We start from the raw sequence: 13607 nt of genomic DNA on the forward strand, positions 1-13607 counted from the left end.
TTAGGTCATACCCAGCTTTGATGGCGTGGCATAACTGTAACCATCTGTAATAATGAGTGGAAGGTATGTGATAATCATTACATAAAGTTTCAAAAGGTACCCAAGAAAAATCAGAGTATAAGTGAGCCAGAAAAGCTATGCCTGCTCTTTTCCATGAAGGCCAGTTGACCACCTTGCCTTGTATCGTAATTTTAGGGTTATTCCAAATGTAAACATAAAAGGTATCAGTCCACTTAACTTTCAGAAATTTATCAAAAGTTTTTATCGCTTGTTTAGTCGAACGAACAGGTTCACTGAATGAATCACAGGAAGGTTCAGTAAAGGTAGAGTAAAAGGTTTCTTGAATACCAACAGATAAAGTTTCCAGTGCTATCCAGGAGGGAATATCTGAAGAGCATGAGTCCAGAAGCCATTGTGAGCTTTGGCGCAGTATCATTGCCATGTGATAATCGTAGAAACTAGGGAATTTGACACCCCCTTCAAACTTATCTTTTTTGAGTTTCTGTAAACTAATACGAGGATTGGAGTTATTCCACAGGAATTTGGTTAACAGTGATTCTATGCGTTTATACATAGAGATAGGAAAATAGATTGGAATCATACTTAATGTGTAGTTCACCACCGGTGTGATCATCATCTTTATCGTCTCAAGTCTTCCCCACCAGGATAGACGCAGAGGAGACCACCTGGCGGTGAGTTTCGTTACCATGGAAATCAGCTGTTCCGAGTTTAAAGATATTGTTTCATCAATAGTTGGTGCATAAAAAACCTCAAGATATTTAAGTTTCCTCCCTGACCATTGTAGACCAAGACGTTGTACCACTGCATGCGACTCTGGAGAATTAAGAGGCATAACTTCTGTTTTAGATACGTTTAATTTGTAGCCTGAAATAGAAGAGTAAGAGTCAATAGTCTTCAGTACATTGGCTAAGGAGTCAGCAGTCACATAAAGGAGCACATCATCGGCGTATGCCAATAATTTAATTTCTCTTTCTTCACATTGAATCCCCTTGATAGTCGAGTCATTCCGTAATGCAATAAGTAAAGGTTCAAGTGCCAAATTAAACAGAAGAGGCGACAGTGGACAGCCTTGACGTGTCCCCCTGGATGGAGAGAAAGAAGTTGAGAAGAAACCGTTGATGTAAATCTTAGTTTTAGGTGAAGAGTATAAAACTTTAAGAACAGTCAAGAAGTCTTCATGAAAGCCAAACCATTTTAGAACCTGAAAGAGATATGACCATTCAATCCTATCAAAGGCTTTCTCTGCGTCTAGACTCATAGCTACCAGTGGTTCTGTCAAACTGTCAGCGTGCGCAATCACAATGAGGAAAGTGCGAGCAATGTTGGTGGACAGCCGATTAGCTAGGAAACCATTTTGATCCATAGAGATAAGTTTATTTAATACCGGTTGAAGTCTGGTCGCTAACAATTTGGCAAACACCTTGGCATCAGTGTTTATCAATGATAAAGGTCTGTAGTTCGAAACCTTCAAGGGATCTTTATTGGGTTTAGGCAACACGATGATTGTAGCCTCAGTAAATGATCCAGTAACCTCACCAGTGTTGATAAGATAGTTGAAAAAATTGAGCATATGAGGCAATAATATATCATGAAAGGCAGAGTAAAATTCTGTAGTAAGCCCATCCGGTCCGGGTGTTTTAGCTTTAGCCATGGAGGAAATTATCAATAACAGTTCTGAGACGGTAAGAGGCTGACACAAAGAAGCATTATCAGATTTGTCCACAATGGCGTGAGGTAAAGTAGAGAGAAAAGAAGAGATATCTCTCTCAGGGTCCACCTCAGATGTGTACAGTTGTTCGTAGAAGGAGTGAAACATAGAAAGTATCTCCTTCGGATCCTGGAGTATAGTATCGTCAGGGGCCTGTAAAGCAGTGATATTCGTCCTGTCTGTTCTGCCCTTGAGGAAGTTGGCTAGGCTGTGCCCGCATTTATTCGATTCTGTGTAGTAAGTAGCATATTGGGAGAAAACTTGTTTAGCCGCTACCTTACTCAAGGTCACATTGTACGTATAACGCAGAGCTTGTAATTGTCCTAGAATCTGCATATCAACTGGGTTTAGTCTGTGACTCTCTTCAAATTTCTTTATCTCAGCCTCCAACCTGTGAAACTCCTTCAACTCAGTCTTTTTCTTCGAAGCGGAGTAGGAGATTATAAGACCCCTCACAAAGGCTTTAAAGGCATCCCATACGTAAGGCCATTTAGAGACTGATGAAGTATTGATTTCAAAATATTCAGAGAGAGCAGTAGATATGTATATGCGGAAATCATCATCCTGCAGGAGAGAGTTATTGAATCTCCATTGTCTAGTGGGAGAAGTGAGACCGAGGTCAGTGAGATGAAGTTGTACCAGAGCGTGATCAGACACACTAATTTCCTTAATAACAGTGGATTGTACAGAACGAACTAATGATTGGCTCAACAAAAAATAGTCAAGTGTCGAGTACGAATTGTGAGGCGAGGAATAGAACGTGAAGTCTGAATCATCTAGATGCATGATTCTCCACAAATCCACCAGATTAAATTGAGTTATAAGGTCCTGAAGGGAGTGCCTGTTTTTGGTTTTCTTGTAAGGTAGAGAAGATTTCCTATCTTTAATCAGATCTTGAATAACATTAAAGCCTCCACATAATATACAATGACAATCTCTGAACATGTTAACTTGATCAGCTAACTCGATAAAGAAATCCTCTTCATCCATGTTGGGACCGTATATGTTCATAATCATGAGTTTAACATTGGCAATATTCAGTGTCACCAATATCCATCCACCTTTAGAATCAGTAGTATGTGAAATGATAGAGATGTCTGGTCTCTTTTTTATAATTATCATTACCCCATTCCTTTTTCCTAACGCTGGGGAATAAAGGACTGGGTAAGCCCAAGAAAAAGACCATTTTTTAGCTTCTATTTCAGTGAGATGGGTCTCTTGTAAGCATATTACATCAGCTTTGAAGGATGAAATGTAATTAGCAATTTTTTTCTTTTTGATTGGATTATTTAGCCCTTTCACATTAAGCGTTATGCATTGTAAAGGCATGGTAAAGTATACAAAGAAGCATCATGGAAATATCTAGCTGTGAAGAGCATGTAGAATATCACATAAAGAAAGACATAAGTATAATAGATTATCATTGAGTACCGTATTTTCACGTAGATAACGCGCACACGGGTATAGCGCGCGGAAAACAGACATATGTAAAAGAAATTTTGTATACCGCGCACACCCGTATACCGCGCATGCTGCCCGACTCTCCCGTCGCTGCCCGACTCTCCTTTCGCCCGCCCCGACTCTCCTCTGGCCACCCCGACTCTCCTTTCGCACGCCCCGACTCTCCTCTCCCCTTGAAGTCCTGTCCCCACCCTGAAAGCCTGATGCCCCCCCCCGACGTCCGATTCATCCCCCCCCCCGCAGGACACGATCGGGGCAAGAGGGAGCTCAAGCCCTCTTGCCCCAGCCAACCGCGGCACCCCCGACACGATCGGGGCAACAGGAAGCTCAAGCCCTCTTGCCCCCCTGACACGATCGGGGCAAAAGGGAGCCCAAGCCCTCTTGCCCCGCCGACTCCCCAACTCCCCGACAATATCGAGCCAGGAGGGAGCCCAAACCCTCCTGGCCACGGCGACCCCCTACCCCCACTACATTACGGGCAAGAGGGATCCCAGGCCCTCCTACCCTCGACGCAAACCCCCCTCCCCCCAACGACCGCCCCCCCCCCAAGAACTTCCGACCGCCCCCCCAGCCAACCCGCGACCCCCCTGGCCTTGGGCACATGGTCGGGTTGGGCCCATGTGCCTCAGGCCCCGCCCCCATGTGGGACCTAAGGCTCCCGGGCCTATTCTGATTGGCCCAGGCACCTTAGGCCCCACCAGTAGGCGGAGCTTTGGGACGGATGGGCCAATCCGGCCTCATTCCGTCATTGGCTGCCTGCCGGACAGGCGAGTTTGGCTCCCGTCTGTCCGGCCAACTACACAAAGGTACGGGGAAGGGGGAGTGGGGGTGTTGTGGGGGTCGGCCAGGGGGGTTGCGGGTCGGCTGGGGGGACGGTCGGAGGTTCTTGGGGGGGCGGTCGTTGGGGGGAGGGGGTTTGCGTCGAAGGCAGGAGGGCCTGGGATCCCTCCTGCCCGTAATGTAGTGCGGGGTGGGGGTAGGGGGCCGCCGTGGCCAGGAGGGTTTGGGCTCCCTCCTGGCACGAACAACTAGCGGGGGGGGGGTCTCCAGGGCCAGGAGGACTTGGGCTCCCTCCTGGCTCGATATTGTCGGGGAGTTGGGGAGTCGGCGAGGCAAGAGGGCTTGGGCTCCCTCTTGCCCCGATCGTGTCGGGGGTGCCGCGGTTGGCTGGGGCAAGAGGGCTTGAGCGCCCTCTTGCCCCGATCGTGTCGGGGGTGCCGCGGTTGGCTGGGGCAAGAGGGCTTGAGCTCCCTCTTGCCCCGATCGTGTCCTGCGGGGGGGGGGGGGGTGAATCGGACGTCGAGGGGGGGAACTATGTAAAAAAAATTTTGTACAACGCGCTCACGCGTATAACGCGCAAGGGTATGCGCGGTATGTGAAAACCACGTATAACGCGCGCGTTATATGCGAGAAAATACGGTAATCACAAACAGAAACATGAACAGCTTATTATGAATGAAGGAAGTTAACCACGGGATGGTAAGCTCATGGAGTGCGCCACAGCGCGACTCCCGCACGAGAGAATGCTAGAACAGGAACAATAACAAAACAAGAATTATCAGCATTATCCCCTCACAATCAATGAAAAGCAACAGGTATCATGAGGAAAAGCAGGAATACTAGGCCAGAGTCAGCCTGGGAAGGTAATCATCAGAGCCCACTTGAACAGCATTAGGTATTATCGATGCTGCTAGGAGCCAGCTTTTCCAGGTAGTCAGCAAGGTCTTCAGATTTTGTAAAGTCCTTTGTGCAGTTGTTATAAGTCACTCTGAGCTTGGCAGGGTATAACATCCCAAATTTTGCGCCCAGTTGTTTCAGGCGAGGTCTGTACTCCAAAAGCTGTTTGCGAGCCTTAGCTGTCTGCTTGCACAGGTCTGGAACAAACAGGAGAGAATGACTCTCATATTTAATCGGTGCATGAGTTTTAGCCTGTTGCATGATTTCAAGTACTTGGTTGTATCTGAGCAGACGGACTATGACCGGCCTTGGGTATTTGCCAGGCACTTTGGGCTGCTGCGTGGGGACACGATGTGCCCTTTCAATTTCAAAAGGCTGCTGAAAGTTCAGGGTAAGAATTTTTGGCTAGGTTTCCTCCAAAAATTTAATCAAATTGCGCTTTTCTCTCGCTTCAGGAAGACCAAGTATACGAAAATTATATCTCCTAGATTGATTCCCCTGATCTTCCAGCTCATTTTCCAACATAGTTATGCGTCTGACCTGACGCTGTAAAGTTTTAATGTTTTCAGTATGAAGCGCAGTGGTGACCTCAACAGCAGACACCCGGGCATTTAAATCAGTGAGCTCCGCTTTAAATGTAGATAGCTCTGATAAGATTTCATCTGTGACGGTTTTATTATCCGCCATGAGGGAGCGGAGGGAGCGGAGTTCCTCAAGAAGCGAGGCCGCAGTGACGTCATCAATTTTTAACTTAGACGAAGATACAGGCTCCAAACTTCGGCGCTTACCCGATTTACCGGTCGCCATGGTGCTCCCCAGCAGCTGACCGCTATCGATCCCCACTGATTGATGTGGAAAAAAGCCGATATTGATGCTTTCAGTGTTTCCCGCGCGGGAGCAACACGCTCAGGCAGCCATCTCCGATGACGCTCACTAGCGCCCCCCCCCCTATTAATATATTTTAAAAATGTCTTGCTATCCCCATTCCACAATTTCAACATATTGACTATTTTTTTCTTCCATTTGCATCTTTGCTTCTCCTGACCACTTTACTAACTAACCTCTTTTTTCTTACCTTTTCAGCTACTATTTTTTCAGAACCAAAGTGACCCCTCTTATTTTCCTTACAAAAAAAGTATGTTGCCCTTAAAATAGCTCCTTTCAGTTTTGCCCACTTCTTCCAGATGTTCTCATCCAGCTAACACCTCCTTAAGGTATTCCCACATCTCAACAAAGTTTAATTTATTAGAAAACTAGAACCTTCATTTTTGAATGAGCCCTCTGTCTTAACACTGAAGTGCACCATCTGGTGATCACTGAATGCCAAAATCGCCCACTAAAACATCAGGAACAAGTTTCACAATTTGTAAGCACCAAATCCAGAATGGCCCCATCCTTTAAAGGTTCCTTTACAAACTGCTGGAACAGCTCTCTTTGTAGACAATCCAGGGTCTACCTACTGTTAGAAAACTTTGCAAAAGGATACCCCAATCAACTTCTGGCATACTATAATCACCTATTAGTAATGCTTCTCATTTCACAGCTATATTTTGAGTGTCTTCAATTAAATCTCTGTTCACTTCTGCCTGTGATAGATTGTGAGCCCACTGGGACAGACAGGGAAAAATGCTTGAGTACCTGAATAAATTCATGTAAACCGTTCTGAGCTCCCTTGGGAGAACGGTATAGAAAAATGAAAAAATAAATAAATAAATAAAAAATACCAATGTAAAAAGAACTTTCATTCCTTCTTTCCAGATTAACCCACAATGGCTCTTCCTTAATCTGTAAATGCTGCAGCTCTGTAGCTTTAATATTATCTTTAACGCCACTCCTCCCCCCCCTCCCCTTCTTGTCCTGTTATTCCTGAACAGATTATAGCTCAGTTTAACTACATCCCAGTTATGGGTCTCTGTGAACTGCATTTCTGTGACCAACACTAAATCCAGCAGCAGTGCTACTTTTTTGCAGCAAGTCTTTGTTTGGTTTTACATGTGAGAGGCAGGCCGTGACTATCTGTTTCGGAGGGTCTTTTAACATACCCCTGAGGAAGACTATTCCAGCCGAAACACGGACCATGTTAGGGTCCAGGAAACAATTTAAAGACTTTTTTTTTTAGATCTTGCGATAGATAGATAGCGTTATGGACCCCTGTTAGATTACAAAAAATAGATAGTTCTTTGTCTAATAGATGTTGGCATTGTCATTTAGAAGCAGGAACTTTAGATCATTTATTGTTTCATTGCCCATTTATTATGAATTTTTGGAAATCAATTTGGGACCAAATTAATAATTTATTAGATAACCCGGTGGCATTATCCTAAGATACTGTGATATTTGGTATGGAAATGAGAGCAAAAAGTCAGATTTCTGCAAATAACAATAAATTATTACTTATAATGACTGGAGTTGCCATTCAGCAGATCACATTTAATTGGAAGGATTGGAGGAGATTAAATTATAGCTTCTGGTGGAACACTTTATGCCATATATATAAAATGGAAAGGTTTATTGCAGTACAGCGGGGTTATTTTAAAAAGTTTCAGGATGTGTGGAAACCATTAACGAAGTATTGTAAATATTAATTCAGAATTGGTTCCCTTATATTTATTTGTTAATTTAAGGTGCAGGGAGGGGGGATTTTATTATTACATGTTTTATATGATTATGGAATATATGGGAGGGTGGGATGGGATAGGGATGGGGATAAGAATTTGTGAGATGTGTCAATGATTATTTTTAAGTGATGTATTTATTGTTTATGTGATTGAATATATTTTAACACTTAATGTAATCTTGAAAATGAATAAAGAATATATTAAAAAAGAAACAAAGACAGGCAAATTTGAACAACACTCTTGCTTCTAGGGGCAGCCAATGAAGTTTTTGATAGTAGGGGGTTACATGTTCCCATTTTTTTATACCAAAAATCAGTCGAACTGCCAAATTTTGTATAATTCGGAGTCTTTGAATGGTTTTCTTGAAAGACCCCAGATAAATGATGTTACAATAGTCGAGTAGGCTTAAAATGGAAGATTGCACCAGTAAGCGGAATGATGCTGCATCAAAGTACTTTCTGATGGTTCTTAGTTTCCATAATGTCGAGAGTGAGGTAACGGTCCAGCGTCACTCCCAGAATTTTTATGGAATCGACAATAGGAAAGTTCTGACCGTTCAAGGAAATTGAAGTATCTTTGGTTTTGTCATTCTTCAGTTCCGAGGATAGCTGGAAACTTGGTATTGATCCTGCAGGCTCTCATGATTTGTATCCAACCGTCCTCTTTCAGCATGGCTGGAAGACTGGGCAAACAAATGGCAAATGCGCTTCAACGTGGACAAATGCAAGGTCATGCATATAGGGAAAAAGAACCCGTTGTTCAGCTACAAATTGGGGGGGGGGGGGGTATTGTTGGGAGACAGCAGACTCGAGAGAGACTTGGGTGTGTTGGTGGATGCATCACTGAAGCCATCTGCACAGTGCGCAGCAGCCTCGAAAAAAGCCAACAGGATGCTGGGCATCATAAAGAAGGGCATAACAACCAGAACACGGGAAGTCATCATGCCATTGTATCGAGCGATGGTGCGTCCGCATCTGGAATACTGCGTTCAGTATTGGTCGCCACACCTCAAGAAGGACATGGCGGTACTTGAGAGAGTCCAAAGGAGAGCAACGAGAATGGTAAGAGGGCTGGAACACTGCTCATACGCCGAGAGGCTGGAAAGGCTGGGGCTCTTCTCTCTGGAGAAAAGGAGGCTCAGGGGAGATATGATAGAGACCTTCAAGATCATGAGGGGCATAGAGAGGGTGGATAGGGACAGATTCTTCAGACTAAAGGGGACAGCAAATACAAGGGGGCATTCTGAGAAACTGAAGGGAGATAGGTTCAAAACAAATGCAAGGAAGTTTTTTTTCACCCAGAGGGTCGTGGACACTTGGAATGCACTACCAGAGGAAGTGATCAAGCAGAGTACGGTCCAGGGATTCAAACAGGGATTGGACGGATTCCTGACGGATAAAGGGATCGTGGGATACTGAGGGAGGAGCTGGGATGTAACACAAGTATAGAATGTTAACCAGGTAATGAGTATAAACCAACCAGGTCGTGCATGCGCAAGACTGGAGGGCTAGGACTTCGATAGGAAGGCAGGACTTAAACGAGATACCAAGGTGGCAAGGGAGCCCCTTCTAGTGATTCAGACAGGTCGTGACCTGTTTGGGCCGCCGCGGGAGCGGACTGCTGGGCAGGATGGACCTATGGTCTGACCGGCAGAGGCACTGCTTATGTTCTTATGTTCTTATTTATTTTATTTACAAGATTTATAACCCACATATTCAAGCAAGCCATTAAGATGGCCAACACTATTTGCAACAAAATTACAGAAGAAAGACATTTGACAAAGTACCTCATGAAAGACTTCTGAGGAAATTAGTGAGTCATGGGATAGGAAGTAATATCCTATTATGGATTAAGAACTGGTTACACAAGTTAGACAGTTCTAAATCTAATAGATGCTGGCACTGTCATCTGGACATAGGGACACTGGATCATCTGTTGTTCTATTATCCTTTAATACTTAACTTTTGGAGGTCAATATGAGGTAAGATTAACAATATATTGGAATCATCAATTCCACTGACGTATGAGGCGGTCATATGTGGGTGGAATGTTATCACATGTTAAACCCCCTATGGATCGGTATAAATGCCGCCTTTTTCTTGTCGTGACCGGGATAGCCATGCAGATGATAACACGAAATTGGAAGAACTACGATTGCCTAAATTTCCCTTTCTGGTGGGCAAATTTGTGCTCCAGCTATAGACATGAAAAAATGAATGCCGATATTTTGGGGCACAGTAATTTATTTAAATTGGTTTGGGGCCCGTTGACATCATATATTACTTCACTATAGTAGGTCTTTGATTATGATTATAGTAGGTCTTTGTTTATTTTGTACACATCCAGGGAAAGGTGGGGGGGGGGATTTTTCTGTCACAATTTTGACCTTTGAGTATTTACATTTGGGGTGGATGGGAGGATGGAAGGGCATTATTAATTTGTGTAGGATAAGGCTATTGGGAAAATCTATGTTTCTGTGTTGTATTAAATAATCATTGGGTGGGTGAGTGGGAGAAAATGATTTGGTTATGTATATTTGTAAGTTGAATGTGCTTTTGTTGATTAATTGTATGTTATATATCTGTATGTTGCACTGTTGCAGTTTGGAAAATCAATAAAGAATTTAAAAAAAAAGAACTGGTTGAAAGACAGAAAGCAGAGAATAGGTTTAAATAGTCAATATTCTCAATGGAGAAAGGTAAATAGTCGAGTTCCCCAGGGTCTGTGCTGGGACCGCTGCTTTTTAACATAGTTATCAATGATCTAGAGCAAGATGATTAAATTTGCTGATTTGTTGTTCAAAGTTGTCTTTTTGAAAAGACAGAACTGTTTTGGGGGAGAGAACAAGAATGGCTTTGCAGCTTTGTGATTCCTTTTGCAGAACAGTTGAGTCTCTTGTACATAGGGTTTTGTTGTTCTACATGAATTACTTTTGACTACTGTCCTCCTCCTCTCATTTTCCTATCCCCACCCTGTTGTGCGATACTCCAGTGACAACTCTCCAAACTCAAAAGAGCAAGGAAGCATTCCAGAGGGGAATCTGAGCATGCATGCATGCTATCATCAGCTAATCTCTGGTTAAATCACAATACAAACCTGCTCTCTGAATTGAATCAGTCAGGATTCGGTCTGATGTATCATATTTGGTGTGATATATGTAGCCGTTTTCAATAAAAGCCAAGTCTATTCCTGTTAATGAGAATACATGAACACAGAAAACATCAGCTAACATTTTCAATATACAGTATAAAAAAATATTTTCAACAAATATTACAGTCTAGGAAAGTGGTCATGCTTCCTGATGCATTTTTCTTCCTGTGATTATAATATTTAGCATACAAAAACCATACTGCCCCTTTAACAATTCTATTCATTTCAGAAGGGCAATTTAGCAAGTACTGTACTTTATCATTTCCTGAATGCATTTACTAAAACAGCATGTCTCTCACAGATAATGTGAAACATATACTGAAAAGACCGATTTAAATTTTTCATCCCTGCCATGAATTATAATGTTTTTTCTTGCCTGTAAATAAATTTCTCTCTTTTTTTAAAGACTACTTTGTAACATTCACTCAAATATTCAAGAGCTTCAAGGGCATACAAAAGCTCAGCCAGATTGTCTAAAATATGCTGAATTGAGCAATACTTCAACCAGCAGAACTTCAAGGGCAGTTGCGCATCCATGCATTACTCTCGACACTCTAAACTGGCTGTGCCCTGTACAGCATTCACATTGCTACTGCCTATATTCTGCTGCAATAATCCAAAACTTTGCTCTGCTATTAACAATAAAAGTCCAGCAAAAGCTTCACTCAGCATGGCTATCGTGCACATTGATCCAGATATCAAGAGAGGAGGATGGGAGGGAGGAGAAAGAGCAGAAACTTCCAAGAAGGTACAAAAAGTAAGGGCTTCAAAACACAAGTGTGGCTATCTCTGAGAAAAGGTGACTAAAATCTCCAGAAACAAAACAAAAAAATGAGGTTTTAATGAATTCTGTTAGAGCAAACAATTTGAAATACAACAGTCCAAGCCCATGTATGTGAAAAAAATAAAGTTACATATGTTCAAACATGTAACTTTTTCTTGCTGCTTTATGAATCCATGACATGAAAAATTGGCCATTCTCAACATTTTGGATCCGAGACTTCAGTCACCTTTTCCCAGAAACATCACAAATAGCTGGTTTTATAGAAGTAAAACATTCAAGCTACAGGGAGGATAGCCTTGAGGCAAAATAGGAAAGTTTAACAAGGAACTTTATCCCTACTGACTGCTAAGGCCCCTTCCCTCACAAAAAACTTCAAGGTATGTTTATTTAAAATTTAATATCTTGCAAAAGGTCAACATGGCTTACAAATAAAACAAACCAATCTAAAAAAGAATGCCCATTTTAGGCATGTGAATATGCATGCAGAAAAATAGGCATAGGGAAGTGTGCTTACTTTTATGTGATATGGGTGCAGGCATTCTTGGTAGTACAGGTTGGGGAGCAGTGGCAGACTTTCAAAGTACAGTGATACCTCGGTTTGCGAGTGTTTTGCAAGACGAGCAAAAAGTTGCAAAATCGGCACCTCGGAAACTGAGCGTGCCTCGATTTACAAGCGCCCCCCTCCCACCGCGATCCGGCATCAAAAAGGCATCCACCCACCCATCCGATCACATTTCTTACCCCCCATTTGGCACCGGCACCAACGCACAGGACATGTCGGTGCCTGAAGATCTGCCTCCTTCGCGCTGGGCCTTGAGCATCTGCGCATGCTCAAGGCCTTCATGTTCCTGTTCTCTCCGAGAATATCGGAGAGAACGGGAACACGAAGGCCTTGAGCATGCGCAGATGCTTAAGGCCCAGCGTGAAGGAGGCAGATCTTCGGGCACCAGCACCGGCATGTCCTGTACGTTGGTGCCGGTGCCAGTGCCAAATGGAGGATAAGAAATGTGATCAGGTGGGTGGGTGCCTTTTTGATGCCGGATCGCAGCGGGGAGGTGGTGCGGCGCGAGCGGAGGGTGCCGGATCGCCGGGGGGGGGGGGGGGCCATGAGGGGGGGGGGATGGCGGATCATGCGGGGGGGGGGGGGCCTTCATGAGCAGGGGGAGCAATGTCGGTTCTTAGGGGGGTAGAGCAGCACCGCTGGCCTCGGGGGATGGGAACAAATCAAGCGAGTTTCCCTTAGTTCCTATAGGGAAACTCGCTTTGATATACGAGTATTTTGGTTTACGAGCATGCTTCTGGAATGAATTATGCTCGTAAACCAAGGTACCACTGTACATACTTATTTTATAAAATGCAACCAAATGAGATCATTTCTTCCTTAATAAATCCATTGTTTGACTACTAGACCTCAGCAGTGATACCCAATGGTGTATATTTTTTTCCCACCAGAGTTTCATACTCCTTCTTCGTTGCTGGCCCTTTATTCCTTATATGAAATTTCTTGTTTCATTTATAAATACTTTTAAACTTTTTCTTCAGTCTTCAAAATGTTGAAATTTATGTTTTAAATATAGAAATTATCTCTGAAATATCAGTAAGGAGACTGCCTTCTACCATGGCAAATGTTTCAAGCACAGTCACTTGGAAATCTGTTCAGTGTTCACCACTTCTTTCTATCTTCAAGCCAAGCCAAGTAATTCAAAATTTAGCTTTGAGACTATTGTTAAGAGTTTAGGAATCATAACAAGTTCTTTAATGCTTGATTCCCAATTTATTCTACTAATTAATATATATATATATATATTTTATTTCTAAGGAACTTAGAAGAATTTGCAAATTTTTGGAGATTTCAACATTTTCAAGCCTCCAGTAGTAGATTGTTGGAAAAACTACTATTAAAAAGGTCCAAATTATTCAAAATACAACAGCTTGCTTAATATTCACTGTTTCAGGATATGAACACCTTTATTGATGAAATTATACTGTCTACCTTTAGAAGACAGATTCCAATTTAAAGTCAGTGTAATAGTTTTCAAGCTCATATACAATCTAGCTCCACAACATTTGAGTGATTCAATTATTCTCTAATACTTTGAGACCCATTAATGCTTTCTTTCCCAAATCCAAAGGGTCTCAAATTAAAAACTAGCTTCTCTCTTAGCTTCATTTATCAGGCTCCATTGAT

The 13607-nt window shown here is 43.0% G+C and overlaps 1 protein-coding gene across 1 annotated transcript in view; it reads right to left on the reverse strand.

Annotated features, from left to right (window-relative positions):
* Positions 1 to 13607, reverse strand: part of ERMP1 (endoplasmic reticulum metallopeptidase 1) — a 189571-nt gene that overhangs the window by 117890 nt on the left and 58074 nt on the right. Inside the window, exon 6 of the mRNA XM_033925775.1 lies at positions 10582 to 10674. Coding sequence (XP_033781666.1) covers positions 10582 to 10674 — 93 coding nt within the window. The remainder of the gene's footprint in view (positions 1 to 10581; positions 10675 to 13607) is intronic.

Source organism: Geotrypetes seraphini, chromosome 1 (genome assembly GCF_902459505.1).
Source record: "Geotrypetes seraphini chromosome 1, aGeoSer1.1, whole genome shotgun sequence".
Lineage (NCBI taxonomy): Eukaryota > Metazoa > Chordata > Amphibia > Gymnophiona > Dermophiidae > Geotrypetes > Geotrypetes seraphini.